This window comes from Myotis davidii, unplaced genomic scaffold (assembly GCF_000327345.1).
Source record: "Myotis davidii unplaced genomic scaffold, ASM32734v1 scaffold142, whole genome shotgun sequence".
Taxonomy (NCBI): domain Eukaryota; kingdom Metazoa; phylum Chordata; class Mammalia; order Chiroptera; family Vespertilionidae; genus Myotis; species Myotis davidii.
Genome location: NW_006294400.1, coordinates 920,822 through 936,288, shown reverse-complemented (window position 1 = coordinate 936,288; position 15,467 = coordinate 920,822). Strand labels below are relative to the sequence as shown.

Genomic DNA, 15,467 nt, shown 5'->3' with positions numbered 1-15,467 from the left:
CGACTGCCTCCTGCACACCCCGTACTGGAAATTGAGCCCCCAACCTGGGCATGTGCCCTGACCAGGAATCGAACTGGCAGCTTCTTGGTGCATGGGACACTCAACCAACTGAGCCACACTGGCTGGGCCCAACTGACATCTTTGATGGCTTTTCCTCCTTTACTTTGTTCACAACTAGAATAAAAAGTAGTTATTGGTTTGATTAATTCAGCTAGAGAGCTCTGGCAGCTTCCTCAAATGACAGTGCTCAACACTGACTACATGAAGGAAGCAGTGTAGCCACCATTACATCTCCCAGGATCACCTGTGCAGCCCAGGAAATGAGTTACACCAGTAGTTTTCTTAACTTTACACCGATGTTCTGAGGTTTTGGTCATGGGGAAGCCACAGGGAAAAGGTTGTTGAGAGAGGGAAGAAGATAAAGCTGTGGGCCTGGCCATTGTGTCTCAGTTGGAGCGTCGACCATACGCCAAAGGGTCCTGAGTTTGATCCCAATCGGGGCACGTGCCTCGGTTACAGGTTCACTCCCCAGTGGGGCCCCTGTGGGGGGCATCCAGCTGGTGTGTCTCACATCGGGGTCTCTCACACATACACACTAGCGTCAGTAAACACCCTCAGGTGAGGATGGGGGGCGGGATTGAGGTTAAGGTTAGGGAACACACTGACAGAAATCAGAAAGAGATAAAATGCTTTGACTTATAAATCACTTTGTTGAAACTCTGACCACCTTTTGCACTTAAGCCTTGTTTTGTATGTGACATTTACTGGTGTCCTAGCCCCTGCCCCACCCCAGTGTGACCTGGAATCTTGAGTTAAACTCTACTCTAGTAATGATTGAAATCAAGCTTTCTTCTGGCTTTTTACACTCCTCCTTCTAAAGTGTCAGTGTATTCTGATCCTGCACCACTAGTTCTTGGTCACCCAAAATAACCGCGCTCTGCGGAGACCTGCAGTCCCGGGCGGGCAGAGCCGCCTCGCCCACCCTGACCTCCCGCCTCCGCTTGCCCGCAGGAGGAGAAGATTGCCGCTCTGCAGTCCTTTGCTGACCAGCTCATCGCTGCCGGCCACTATGCCAAAGGCGACATTTCTAGCCGGCGCAATGAGGTTTTGGACAGGTGGGTGCTCCATGGTGCTGACAGATCCCACCACACCTGTGGGAGAGCCCTGGCCAGTCCTGTTTGAGGGGTGCTCACATTGGGTCTCTGTTTCTCTTGCTCAGGTGGCGACGTCTTAAAGCCCAGATGATTGAAAAAAGGTCAAAGCTGGGAGAATCGCAAACCCTCCAGCAGTTCAGCCGGGACGTGGATGAGATCGAGGCTTGGATCAGCGAGAAATTACAGACCGCAAGCGATGAGTCCTACAAGGACCCCACGAACATCCAGGTGAGCTGGACCGGCTGGCTGTTGTCTCCAAAGTAGCCGAGGCCCTGGAGTAGGTTGTGTTAAATACGGCATCTGTGAGAGGGGGGACGCCTGTAAAACAAGCTCCTGGTGCCCATGGGGAAGCCATTGAAAATTGTCCTGATAAGTTGAGCTGGTGCGAAGTTGTCAACTGCTCCGTCTCTATTGAAATGGTCCGTATCTGCTAAAAAGTCTGTAGAGTCCCCTTCTGTTTGCTGTCCCCAAATGTTCAGCTTCCCAGGGGAAGTATGACAGCAAAATGAGTTTCTGTTTAATAGCTGATTTGTGTGTTCACATCAGTGTACTGAACTCTTGTTATTTCAATCTGTTTTTGTAGCTTTCCAAGCTGCTGGTAAGTTTTTTTGTCTCTCAAAGTTTTAGTTAAATGAGCTCCAGTATTTGTGTTCTTCTGTATAGATTCTTGTTATCATGGTCACATGCAGTCTGCTGGTGTCTCTTCACCCATCCTTTCATTTCTAATCATCCATCACGCTCCATTCAGGTGTCCCTGTGGGATGTGGCTTTCTCTGTTGTCATTAGCCTGCACCCCTTCATTCCCCGCCCCCTCTCCCAGTGTATCAGGTAGGCAAGTTCTGTGCAATGTTTGATTTGGGGGGCACTAGTTGACTGCTTTCTTTCCAGAGGGGCTGCTTTTATAAAATGAAATAACCAGCTTTTCTGTGTAGACGTGGGCTCGTGGCCCTCAGTGGCCTAGGGCCGTGGGTCTAGTGGGGGGTGAGAGTTTTGTGCTGGTCACAGGAGAGGGACAGTGCGGGATCCTCAGAGAGGCAGACGATCTGCTCCCAACCCTAAGAGGAGCCAGCAGGAGGGGCTGAGCAAAAAGTGGGCGTTACCCAAGGAATGGTGAAAGGGACGTTTCCATCCACATGGAGCTCGGAAGTTGCGTACGTGGATGGAAGAAATGAAGAAGTAGAATAGATGGGATTCGAAACCAAAGAGCGATCAGAACAAGAAGAAGGAAATTGGGCTTGGTCAGGACTTGGGGTACTTGAGACCTTGTTGCTCTTGTTCCGAGGCACAGGCACCTGGGGACACGGCAGGGCCACTTGGTGTCAGTGCTGTGCTCAGCCAGCCAGGTGGCTCCATCCTTTGACAGTTGCTGCCCCTGAAATGAAACATTTGATGCAGAATTCTTCCCCACCTGTACTGCTTTTTCTTTTAGTTCTTTCCCCCCCAAATAACATTCTCCATGAGACGCTGCGTTTCTCACCCAGAATTGTGCCACAGCTATGTCCTGCACTTGTCTTGTGTCCCCGTGCCTCCTGGTCCTTTGTGGTTTAAAGTGGAACACTGTTAGGCCCCAGGGTCAGGAGCCCATCCAGCATCAGGAGCCACCACTCCCAGCCCTCTCTTTCCTTAGCAAAGCGAAGTCCCTACCTGGACTCAAGCCTGGGTTTTTACAACATCCAGGTGCTCTGATAACGACAGCTACCAGATGAGAAGCCAGCAAGGCCAGTCTGCCCCAGGGTCAGCCGGCCCTCCACGCAGTGCTCCGCAGTGACGCTGCCGTGGATGATGAGCGATCTGTATGTGTGTCATTGTCGGCCTTCTGTCCACTAAGGAGAACGTCGTGGATGGAAATTGATGTTCAAGTAGATCCAATACTTCGATTGGCCATTGAGATCTTCAGCAAAGTGTTAGAAAGTATATAATTCCAGGACTTCACTCCCAAATAGCCAGTCCTGTATTTAAGAGCAGCTCAGCTCACTGTTCTGAGCTGGTGCCCTTGCTTTCGCTGCCCCAGCCCCTAAAACAGCCACAGGTTCTTCGGTTGCCTTCTCTCAAAATGTTGGCACTTGCCCCCAGATCTTTAAGTTTGCTGCCACTCCCTTCTGAGAGCCCCTTGCCCCTGGGGAGATGTGAGGACCAGGCTTTGAAAGGTGGTTTTGGTGTTTTTAGAGCAAGCACCAGAAGCACCAGGCCTTCGAAGCAGAGCTGCATGCCAATGCCGACCGGATCCGCGGCGTCATCGACACTGGCAACTCCCTGATTGAACGCGGGGCCTGTGCCGGCAGCGAGGATGCTGTGAAGGTAGGGGCCCCAGCTCCACGCAGGCTCAGGGACAAGAGGGGCTGGTTTCAGCGCATCAGAAGGCTTCGGGCTGCATACGATGGGGACACGAGTGAGATTGCTGCTCTGAGTGTCTCCCCTTCTCCTCTCAAGTGTGTCAAGTCGGCTTTAGCAGAGCAGGTCCTTCGTGCATTTCGCCATCTCTGAGGGCTCCTTCTCTTCCCCAGGCCCGTCTGGCTGCCTTAGCTGACCAGTGGCAGTTCCTGGTGCAGAAGTCAGCTGAAAAGAGCCAGAAGCTGAAAGAAGCCAACAAGCAGCAGAACTTTAACACCGGCATCAAGGACTTTGACTTCTGGCTCTCCGAGGTAATGCCGAGATGTCTGGTCATTTTGGATAGTGTTCAGTCAGCAAACGTAAAGCCGTGGAAAGTCAGGGCTCTCCCATCTCCCTTTCAGCAGAAATCTTCACTGTCAGATGAGAGCTGTGCAGGGCTGAGAAGTAGTGTGAAGGGATGCTTAGAGTAGAGTAAGCTTATTTTTGATGGGCCTTGGACTAGAGACCCCTCCTCCATAGGGAGTGCAGTGAGCAGGAAGCCAGAGTTAGCAGTGTGCTCTGTAGGAGAGTTGGAGAATACAGAAAGTGTAACAATAGCAATGTTTCGAGCCCACTGCGCTATCCATGTCTAGTCTGTACATATTCACTTGAATATTCGTGTGGCTGTATTTTTATATATAGTTGGGCTCACGATGTAATTTTTATTAGTATGTATTGGGAGTATTATCCCCAAGTCTCTAGTAATTCCTCCTAAACATTTGAATAGCTACCCAAGTCCAGGTTGTGCCATCATGTCATCATTCCCGTGTGGTTGGACAGTCAGGTCTTCCAGGTTTGGGGCACTGTATGTTGTGCTGCAGTGAGCTTCCCTGTGTAGTAATCTCTGCCCACGCTAAGCCTTTCCCTTGCAGAGTTTCCTTGAAGTGGGATTGCTCTGCATTTTGCCATCAAAACACTTTAAGGCTCAGTGACCCTGCCTTAAGCTGTAGCATTTAAACTCACAGGCGATTGAGGTTTTCATTGACAGAAAGAGAGAGCATCTTAGGCCGTGTGGGCTGATACAGGCTGAGCATAACAGTAACGTGTGATTGAGGGGTGTGCTGCCCTCCAAGCTAAGACCCGAATAACAGCTGAGCAGCCAGGTTTTCCAGAACTCGGCGTGCACCATACCGTAGCCTTCCCTTTTGTCTTTCACTGCCAGGTGGAGGCCCTTCTGGCGTCTGAAGATTACGGCAAAGATCTGGCTTCTGTAAACAACTTACTCAAAAAACATCAGCTGCTGGAGGCGGATATATCTGCCCACGAGGTGAGCAGAGGGGCGGTCAGGCCAGTGTTTGGACACGGTTGTGCATTTGGGACGGGAGAGGTGTGTCTGTCACTCCAAGCCGAGGGCCTCAAACATTGTAGTCTTGGGGCCACTTTATACTCTGAACGTTTTTGAGGGGCCCTGAGGAGTGTGTGGGCTTTATTTATCAATATTCATCATTATTAAAAGTAAGTAAATTTTAAAAGTTAAACTGTACTAATGCATATCAATGGGCTACATACTGTATGACTTCATTTATGTAACACTCTTGAAATGACAAGTTAGAGGCGGGGAACAAATTAGTGGCTACCAGGGGTTGGGAATGGGGAGGTGTGCAGCTGTAAGGTACAAGGAAGTTCATTCGTGCTAACAGAACCACGCCGGAGCCTTGGTTTTGGTGGTGATTACACACATCTACACATAAGATAAAATTGCATGGAACGACACGCACAAATGAATGCATGTAAAAAAGGGTGGAACCTGAGTAAGGTCGGTGGACCAATTCCACCAATGCAGTGGAAGGGCTGGTTTTGTTGCTGTGCTGTGGGAGACACCACAGTGGGGAGAGGACGCATAAACTGAGCTGTTTTTGCCACTTCCTGGGGAATCCGTAAATTTATTAATTAATTTAAAATAAGCCATTACAAGTTAACATTTTTATGAATTATAACTGAATTTTCCCAAAAACAAACAAAGCAAGAGTGGCATTGGTTGTATTTCTGCCAGTCTCTTTAATGCCCAGCTTCATAGAAGATGGCTGGCTTCCCAGAGCTGCTCCTGAACTCAGTCAGTTGTGGTGTGTCATCTGAAGATACAGCCTCACACAGGTAGTTCGAGAAGGGAGCCATATTTTAATTCAGAGAATTAATGTGAATATTTGCTACTACACCAGAATCACTAAGTGGTTGTTTCTTAAAGGTTAGTTGCAAAATGGACTCTTAAGCTTTACTGGGTTTTATACTGTTTTCTGTTAAAATGTACTGGTCCATGTTGGACTTTGAATGGATCTTCTTTTTTAAAAAATATATTTTTATTGAATTTTTACAGAGAGGAAGGGAGAAAGATAGAGTTGGAAACATCAATGAGAGAGAAACATAGATAGCTGCCTCCTACACGCCCCCTACTGGGGCTCAAGCCTGCAACCAAGGTACATGCCTTGACTGGAATTGAACCTGGGACCCTTTAGTCTGAGGACCAACACTCTATCCACTGAGCGAAACTGGTCAGGGCATTGAATGGATCTTTCACCCGTGCACGAGTTACAGAATCATTTGGAAAATACTGGTTCGCTGAGTTATGTAGATCTTCTAAACGTGGAAACATTTCATTGTATCATTGCTTTAGTTAACATCACAACCAGTCTCAACACAAAAGTCGTGCCTACTGGAAAGCTGACAAGCTCATAGAAGTAGACAAAAATTTTCCAAAATTATCATTTTCTCATGAAAATTTTATCAGCAACAAACTCAGGTGTCCTTAAAGTGACAGATTCACTTGGATTAATCTCAACACAGTATTTGTGAGATCCCAAAGTCTGAGTGGCCATAGTTTGTCTGTTGGTTACCTTTCAAGTGAAGTGGTGTCTGTGAAAATGTGGCTTGTGAGCTCGCACCACGTGCTTTCCCAGGACAGTCGTTGAACTTGAGTCTGCAGCAGAAGGGTGTGTGCTTTCCCTTTGTCACTCAGGCTTTTAAGTGACATGGACTCGGGGATATTTAGTACAGTTGATGGCTTTTGCTGCTTTCTAAAATATTTTTTATCATAAGTTTGTTTTAAAGAGGCATCTTATAATACATACAAAACATTTTCTAATGGTAGAAGTTTGATTATATCACAAAAGATATATAAGTCAGCCAGAAATCCTAAAATATTACTCCATAGTATCATATCCAAGTGTGCAAAAATGGATAATATTATTTTGATGAATTTTGAATTCAGTCAACTGCTAAGTCACAGGATACAAGATCTGGGTTGAACTTCTTCTTAAATAGTCTGCATAGGCAGGCCCTGTTTTGCTGGGCAGTTTCCTGTCTTGTCAAGTCCCTGGCGAGCAGGAAGCGGAGGGGTACCAAGCAGTGCCCATGTCCTCCGTGAACGGTGCGGATCCTGCTGCCTATGGCAGTGGCTCAGAAGCAGGCGGACAGTCAGGAGACGGGGAGGAAATCCCCACAACGGGCTGGCAGGAAACAGCCAGTGTGCTCTCTCCACGGGGACAGTAAAGGCAGAGAGGCCACCGAAATTCCTGAACCCAGAAGAAACCCTAACATAACTCTGAGTAATGCCCTCTTCATGAAACACTCCTCTGAGAGGAGAAAAACCCAAACTACCAGTTCTTAAATTCTCAATGGAAGGACAATAAAACCACAGATTGGAGCCATGGAGGTAAAATAAATTTTGCTGCTTTTTAAAGGGTGTCTGTGAGGCAGCCCTTTTTCCTGGGAGTGCAGGGCAGTGGAGAGTCAGCTTCTGTGTGCAGTGTGCCTGCCCTGCGCTAAGGCAGCAGCACCCCACGCCACTGCTGTCGCCCATCGGTGCACACACACAGCTGTATTGTTAGGAACATGGTTTTGACCTTGTAGGACCCAGGGGACCGCACACCACACTTTGAGAATATCCACACTCCACACCAAAGGTATCGTAAACCAGCCTTCGTCAGTGAGGACGTCCTGGGCTGTTACTTTCAAGCAGGTCTTCCTGGGGACCCAGCTTTCTGACCCCTCCGTGACGCCCCCTCCCCCAGGATCGCCTGAAGGACCTGAACAGCCAGGCAGACAGCCTGATGACCAGCAGCGCCTTCGACACCTCCCAAGTGAAGGACAAGAGGGACACCATCAACGGCCGTTTCCAGAAGATCAAGAGCATGGCAGCCTCCCGGCGGGCCAAGCTGAATGAGTCCCATCGCCTGCACCAGTTCTTCCGGGACATGGACGACGAGGAGTCCTGGATCAAGTACGTGCTCCCGGGCTTCGGGCTCGGGGCCTCTCGGACACCCCTGCAGCCTTGAGTGGCAGAGGAACCATGGGGCTGAGTGAGGCAGGTCCAGGCTATCTGGCCATGAGATTGGTCGCTCCTGGACTGTGTGGTGAGACAGGGAAGTGGCAGAAAGGGCCTGGCCTCCCAGCCAGGCTGTGCTGGGTCCCAGCTCCACCACCCACTGTGGAATGCCACGGTTCCTTCCCGTGTCCAGGTCAGCAGTGACAGTGGTCAGCGATGGCCTCCAAATGGTGGTGACACATGATGGTTACACTACACCTACCCTGAGATCGCTGGGGTACATCACTTCTTGAAGGAAGGAGAGGAGATTGTTTTTAATCCTCTCTCCCCCCCAAAAATTTTCGTCTACTTTTTCTAGTTGATGGCGCATATAAATGGACAATTTTAAGGAGGGGGGAATATCTTAATTCCTCACTTTAAAAATCATATCAATGTCTTTATAATTCCCGTGTATGGTATGTGGATGTTGGTAAAGTGGGGTTGAAGGGCAATGCCACAGCACCTTGTTCTCCAGTGCACCCCGGCCCTCTGCAGAGTCGGGCACAGTACTACGTGCTCCCACATGTGGGCATGGACGCTGTTCATTTGGGAAATAGAGGCTTTTGTTCTCCAGAAAACGGACTGTTTTCCTGGGGGAATTGATGGGTGTCGGGGAAGGATATCACGGGGGCTGTACATGTCACAGCAGTTTTGCCCGAACACCTCCAGTGGAAACATGGAGGTGCGGGGACTGACTGCCCACCCGTGTGTCCAGAGAGAAGAAGCTGCTGGTGAGCTCGGAGGACTATGGCCGGGACCTGACCGGCGTCCAGAACCTGCGGAAGAAGCACAAGCGGCTGGAGGCAGAGCTGGCTGCTCACGAGCCTGCGATCCAGGTGAGGGCCCCGCGGTCCCGGTGAGGGCCTGGCTGAGGGCAGGGGATTGAATGGGCCCGGGTGACGTACGAAGAAACCTTTGTTCTCACTCACCTCCCGGAGGCCGCTCCAGGGTCTGTAGCCCCCGATCCCGAACCGAACGGGGCGGGTTGTGAACTGGAGGCTGAGGCCTGGCCTGCCTCTCAGTAGCCGTGGCTGTTCATGTGCTCTTGGCCGCAGGGCGTCCTGGACACGGGGAAGAAGCTGTCCGACGACAACACCATCGGGAAGGAGGAGATCCAGCAGCGCCTGGCGCAGTTCGTGGAGCACTGGAAGGAGCTGAAGCAGCTGGCGACGGCCCGGTGGGTGTTTTTTCCCCCCGCCGCCTCCTGGCCCCTTCCCTGGGTGTGCGCGGCCACGGATGGCCGGCTCCAGAGCCACTCTGACCCCTGCTGAGCTGGTTCCCGTATGAGACTCGGATCCCAGCACATGTCCCAGAATTTCCCGTTTGCCCAGCACTGTCTCTGCTTGGTGTTTGCAGAGCTTGACTGACCCGCTTACCTCCCACACTGGTCAGTCTTTTTAAGCGTGTCAGCCGTTAGAGTCAACGTTGGAAGAACTGCTGGTTTTTCTGTCTGTGCACACAGGGGCCAGCGGCTGGAAGAGTCCTTGGAATACCAGCAGTTTGTAGCCAACGTGGAAGAGGAGGAAGCCTGGATCAACGAGAAGATGACCCTGGTGGCCAGTGAGGATTATGGAGACACCCTCGCTGCCATCCAGGTCGGAGAAGCCAAAGGCGCCGCCTGCTTCCTTAGCACTGCCTCTGGTCCCCATTTCCCCGCGGGTTTGTCAGGGCTGTGCTCTTCCCAGGGCACCACATAGCCAGCAGCCAAGGTCTCATTGGTTGAGTTTTGCCCTCAAGATCTTAGGCTGGAGATGTCCCTCTGTAGACAAAACTGGCATGACTTTGTGAGCCCCATGCATGGGGCCCTGTTGTCAGTTAAGCAGTATCATCACCACGATTACTGGTCCTCTGTTGCTTTCCTGTGGCCACCATGATAAAATCGCCAGCGGGGGGCTTTAAAACAACAGACGTGTATTGTCACAGTTCTGGAGGTCAGAAGCCTGAGATAAGGGGTCAACTGGACCTTGCTCTCTGAGACTTCCAGGGCAGGAACCCTCCAGGCCTTGCAGCTCCTGGTCGCCCCCAGCATTCCTTGGCTCGTGGCAGCATCACTCTAACCTCCGTCTCTGTGTTCAGTGGCTGTCTTCTCTCTGTGCCTGTCCTCCCATGGCATTCTCTCTGGATGTTTCTGGGTCCAGATTTCCCTTAAAAATCGGAGTAGGGCCCAGTCTAATGACCACATCTTAACTTGATCGCCTCTGCAGCAGCCTCACGTCCCCATTCACAGGTGCCAGGGCATAGGAATTCATCGTGTCTTTCAGGGGCACACAGTTCAACACACAACGTTGGTTAACTATCTCTCTGTAACCACCCTCAAAACAGCAGTTCTCATCTCCCTTTATCATATGAATGGGACATTCCCTCTGCTGCTTTCACTTGGGTCCCTCACGGCTGCGTTGAGACCGAGGGCAGCAGGCTGACATCCAGGATGGCGTCGCTCCTGAGGCTGGCAGCTGTCCCTCCACATGCCTCGGCCTCAGCAGCTGGACCGGCTTGGCTTCCATAGGCAGCGTTGGCGCAGCAGACAGAGTCTGCAAGGGCTCTTCAGGCCTCGTCTCAGACGTAACAGCATTGTCCTCGCAGCCTTCTGTTGGTCGCAGCAGTCACAAGGCCGCCCGGGGTCATGGGTGGAAGAATAGACTCCCCTCTTGATAGGAGGGGCTGCACATTCTGGTAGAATGTTCCTGAATGGGAGCCACCAACTGAGGAAGCAGAGTTTACATCCCGAGAAGCGGGGTAGCCCTGGGTCCCCCCTCACGATAGGGATCCTGAGCAGCTCCTCGGGGACCCGGGGTAGAGCTGACACGCAGCGAGGGCTTCCCTCCTGTGTGCTTGGGCCTGAAGCAGTCTCCAGTGCTTCGGTCCCTTAGGAGACGCGTCCAGTCACACCTCAGGATGGGCCTAGAGGGGAAGAGGCCGTGCTGATCGGCCCCTTCAGAAAGGCCTTCCCAAGGCCAGTCCCCTGCCGGTCACTCTCGCTGCAGCCGGGTTTTACACAACGGCTCATTTATTCTGTCCCCGTCGCCGTCTCGGTCCCCAGCTAGACTGGTGGTGTGAGGGCATGTGCCTTCCAGTCCGTGACCCTCTGTCGCGCAGCTGGTGCACTGGCACATGCCAGGCACTCAGAGCCACCTTGCTGCCTCCCCTGCAGGGCTTACTGAAGAAGCATGAAGCTTTCGAGACAGACTTCACTGTGCACAAGGATCGTGTGAATGACGTGTGCACCAATGGACAAGACCTCGTTAAGAAGGTGAGTCCTGCCCGCCGGGGAGACCTCAGTTGTCCCACACTCACCCCTGGGATGTCACCAAAGGTGTGCACCAGACCAGTTCCAAGTCCATTCCTGTGTTTCACAAAGAGGAAGATCGTGTGACCAGTGGCCATTCTCCCCAGTCTGAAGCCAGTGGTAGTGACTCTACAGCACTGACTGCCTGACGAAGCAGAGGAGCATCCCGAGGTCCTTCTGTGGCCCTGGCACTGCCTCCCACGTGGCTGTTCTTGTTTGTGTCTCAGTAATAAAGCCCTTCACAGAGAGAGTAGGATGCACGTGAGCAGGTCATAAATAGTCCCCACTGAGCCACCACCAGACCATGGCAAGGCCTTTGGCCCAGCCTTCCAGACGTTCTCTCCACACATACAGCTCCCCCAGGGTGAAGTGCTGCCTGATTGGCTCACACCACCTGTAAAGTTACCTGCGGCCTGGCTGTTACACAGGACGAGTTAGAAATGAATCTGTTAAAGGCTCGAGGTTTATTTTGCTCAGATGTCCCTTCGATAGAGGGAGGAAGGGTTGGGCACCCCCTTTACCCCCTCCATAGCAGGGGAGTCACCCCGTTGCAGTTCCAGGTGAGACCTGTCCCCACGCGTCAGGAGTGAGTCTCCACCAGTCGCTTAAATGACATATTTAGCGCCACAAGGCAAGCAGCTTTCACAGCAGTCATTTCCTGTCTCGAACAGTCAGTCAGTAAGCTGTCTTATCACAGGTCTTGGCCAGTAATCAGGCCTTGGAGAGGAGACTAGAGACTGGGTCCATAGGAGGTAACGACATAGTAAAAATGGGTTTCACTGGAGAGGGTTTTCCTGGCCCTGGCGGGCGAATTAACTGAAACGAGCTCTAGAGGCGGGTGTGCAGATGTAGGCGACACCTCTGCACAGCTCCCCGGCGGCAGCCCCCGGTGCTGCGCGCTGTTCTTCACACGGGACGGGACTGGTTTGTGGGCCTCCTTCGGCCTCTGAACAGCAGGCCAGTGCCTCTCGCCCTCAGCAGCCTTGGCCTCCCTGCGCTTCTCTTTAAACTTCCTGCTCCAGGGAGGATTGTTGTCAAATACAATTTTATTTTATTTTTTAAATATATTTTATTGATTTTTCACAGAGGAAGGGAGAGGGATAGAGAGTTAGAAACATTGATGAGAGAGAAACATCAATCAGCTGCCTCCTGCACACTCCCTACTGGGATATGCCCGCAACCAAGGTACATGCTCTTGACCGGAATCGAACCCGGGATCTCTCAGTCCGCAGGCAGACGCTCTGTCCACTGAGCCAAACCAGCCAGGGCTCAAATACGATTTTAACCAAGACTGAATCCAAGTGTTTGAGACTCTGCAGTTTCAGTCTCCACAGTGTCAAAGCACTTTCTGAGTCATTGTTTTCAGTGACTGTGGATAATAGCCATTCTTCGGATGTATAGTATTTTTTCTAAGTGGTAATTTGGGCTTTTCCCAGTTGTTTGCTATCAAAAATAATGTCGATACATCATTTGACTTAACATTCCAGTCTAGTCCTCATCATCCCTTTAGAACTTCCTTTAAATGGAACTGCAGTATCCCCCTTTTCAAGGCTTTCTCTGTTGCTCTCCCCCACGGTGGATGGCACACGTGGCGCATCTTCCAGAACTGGAGGCCTTCCCGCAGGGAGGGCCGGGCAGATCACTGCAGGGAGGTGAGGCTGACCAGAGCGTGCCTTCTCTCATGGCCTAGAACAATCACCACGAGGAGAACATCTCTTCCAAGATGAAGGGCTTAAACGGGAAAGTGTCCGACTTGGAGAAAGCTGCCGCCCAGAGGAAGGCGAAGCTTGACGAGAACTCGGCCTTCCTCCAGTTCAACTGGAAGGCGGACGTGGTGGAGTCGTGGATCGGTGAGCACGTTTCCCAGCCCCGCCGGCAGGGTTGCCCCGGGCCCACGGCGCCTCCACTCCCTTTGCAGTGGGTTTTCTTCTGCAGAGGAGCTGGTCACGTGGGCAGGGAGCCCGCCACCAGGCCACACCCCTGGCGGCAGCAGAAGGAGCCAGTGTCCTGACCCAGAGTCCCAGGGCCTCAGTGTCCAGCACTGGGCCACACACAGGTTCTCACACACACACAGGCCCTTGGCCAGTGAAAGAAGCAGGGAACGTCACAGCAGGAACACATGCGCACAGCAGCTTGCACCAGGCGGCATCAGCACTGCCCCTCGCTGCTGGGTCCAGGGTCTGATCAGCTTCCTTGAGAGGAGGAAGCAGCCTGGTTTTGGGACCAAGTGGCCTTAGCGGTTGTCATTTAAGTAGCGATTGAACCTACTCCTCATGGCGCAGATGGAGAACGGGGTCTGGGGTGCAGGAGCAGGCAGGTACCGTGGCTCAGACTGCTGTTGGTAGAGCTGGCATTTAACCGAGGAGGAGAGCTCTATTTCCCACGCTTGGTTTTCTAGGTGAAAAGGAGAACAGCTTGAAGACAGACGACTATGGCCGAGATCTGTCTTCTGTCCAAACGCTCCTTACCAAACAGGTCAGTGGTGGCCCCTGGTTGGTGGATCGAGAGTCACTCAAATAGTGTTTCCTGGCCGTAAATGAAGGTCGGCGTCTTTCACTGAGATATTTGACTCGTCTACGTTGGGCCCTAGGGACTCGGCAGTAACAAGATACAGTCCCGGTCCTCGGGAGCTTGCACACTGGGCGTGTGCGGTGGCCTCACGGGTGCTGACGGTGTGCGCAGCACGCACTGTGCTCACACTCAGTGTCTGACCTCAGTGCCTGCAGGGCAAGGGGGGCGGGGGGCGGGAAGGAGGCTGCTGTCAGAATCCGTGGTCTGAGGGACAAGCAGAAGAGGAGGCGGTGTGACCAGGGCAGGACAGGGAGGGGACTCCAGGCTGACAGTCTGGCTGAGGCACCAGACAGCGAGTGCGAGTCTCACTGTGGCCACTGCAGATGACTCGTGACTCCTGTTCCAGGAAACCTTTGACGCCGGTCTGCAGGCCTTCCAGCAGGAGGGCATCGCCAACATCACTGCCCTCAAAGACCAGCTGCTGGCCGCAAAGCACATTCAGTCCAAGGCCATCGAGGCCCGGCACGCCTCCCTCATGAAGAGGTGGAGCCAGCTTCTGGCCAACTCGGCCACCCGGAAGAAGAAGCTGCTGGAGGCTCAGAGTCACTTCCGCAAGGTGAGGGGGGCCGGCCAGGCCCAGCCGCCCAGCGCCAGGCCACGGGGACCCGTCTGCCACTTGCCAGGCTCTGTCCGTTTGGCACAGACGTTCTGCACAGGGCGTGGCGTCAGCTTCAGCCAGGCAGTGAGCGCCCTGCCATTCAGAAACCCCAGGCAGGCTGAATTCTCACACAAGGGTAAGGGGGGGCAGGGAAGACAGAAGTGGACGTGGGAGAAAGGTGCCAAGCCCGCCCCGTGCCGTCGCAACCCTGTGCCCGGGAACTCCCCGGCCTTTCCTGTCCCCACACCCGCCGCTCGTCCCGCGGGAGGTCCAGCCTGGTGGCTGTCCTGACTCCTCTCCTCTGCTTTCAGGTGGAGGACCTCTTCCTGACCTTCGCCAAAAAGGCTTCTGCCTTCAACAGCTGGTTTGAAAATGCCGAGGAGGATTTGACGGACCCTGTGCGCTGCAACTCCCTGGAAGAGATCAAGGCCTTGCGAGAGGCCCACGACGCCTTCCGCTCCTCCCTCAGCTCCGCCCAGGCCGACTTCAACCAGCTGGCCGAGCTCGACCGCCAGATCAAAAGCTTCCGCGTGGCCTCCAACCCCTACACCTGGTTCACCATGGAGGCCCTGGAGGAGACCTGGAGGAACCTGCAGAAGATCATTAAGGTGCCCTCCCACTGCTCCCTGCACCCTGTCCGGGCTGTCGGCCTGGGACCCCGGCCAGAGAAACCCCTTGAGCAGGAGAGCGATGAGATTCGGGCGGAGGAAGCAGGGTTTTGTTTATCAGAAGTTACCATGTCACCACAGCAACCCACCCTTACCTGTCACCAGTCAGTTCCACGGCACAGCTTGCCAGAGTTTTGGCAGGGGTTCGAGCAGCTAGAGAATTACTGAGTGCTCTGAGCTCATGCGTGTCTCCCAGACTTCCTCCTGTGTCTTTGGGTAAGGTTGACATCAATCCTTCCTGACCTCTAGAGCCAGTTTCTTGTGTTCGTGATCAGAAAACAACTTCCTACTCCTTCCCAACGTGAAGGCCAGCTGTCCCTTCCCAAGGGCAGAGCTGTCGCCATCCCGGGCCTGTCTGTGCCGGAGGGGCTGGGTGACAGGGCTCCTGCCTCCCTTTGGTCCTTAGGAGAGGGAGCTGGAGCTGCAGAAGGAGCAGCGCCGGCAGGAGGAGAATGACAAGCTGCGGCAGGAGTTTGCACAGCACGCCAACGCCTTCCACCAGTGGATCCAGGAGACCAGG

At 53.0% G+C, this 15,467-nt stretch overlaps 1 protein-coding gene across 3 annotated transcripts in view; it reads left to right on the top strand.

The window, feature by feature from the left end:
- The window catches only part of SPTAN1 (spectrin alpha, non-erythrocytic 1), a 50,098-nt gene that overhangs the window by 29,879 nt on the left and 4,752 nt on the right, over positions 1-15,467 (top strand). For 2 of the 3 annotated variants that reach the window (XM_015567043.1, XM_015567042.1), the window contains 15 exons: positions 1,012-1,115; positions 1,220-1,382; positions 3,321-3,452; positions 3,659-3,796; positions 4,687-4,791; positions 7,532-7,740; positions 8,540-8,660; positions 8,880-9,001; positions 9,287-9,419; positions 10,976-11,074; positions 12,801-12,960; positions 13,509-13,585; positions 14,028-14,237; positions 14,591-14,887; positions 15,354-15,463. In XM_015567043.1, the coding sequence (XP_015422529.1) occupies positions 1,012-1,115; positions 1,220-1,382; positions 3,321-3,452; positions 3,659-3,796; positions 4,687-4,791; positions 7,532-7,740; positions 8,540-8,660; positions 8,880-9,001; positions 9,287-9,419; positions 10,976-11,074; positions 12,801-12,960; positions 13,509-13,585; positions 14,028-14,237; positions 14,591-14,887; positions 15,354-15,463 (2,180 nt within the window). Of the gene's footprint in view, positions 1-1,011; positions 1,116-1,219; positions 1,383-1,737; positions 1,753-3,320; positions 3,453-3,658; positions 3,797-4,686; positions 4,792-7,531; positions 7,741-8,539; positions 8,661-8,879; positions 9,002-9,286; positions 9,420-10,975; positions 11,075-12,800; positions 12,961-13,508; positions 13,586-14,027; positions 14,238-14,590; positions 14,888-15,353; positions 15,464-15,467 lie in introns of all 3 variants that reach the window. The other variant, XM_015567041.1, reaches the window with a different exon arrangement.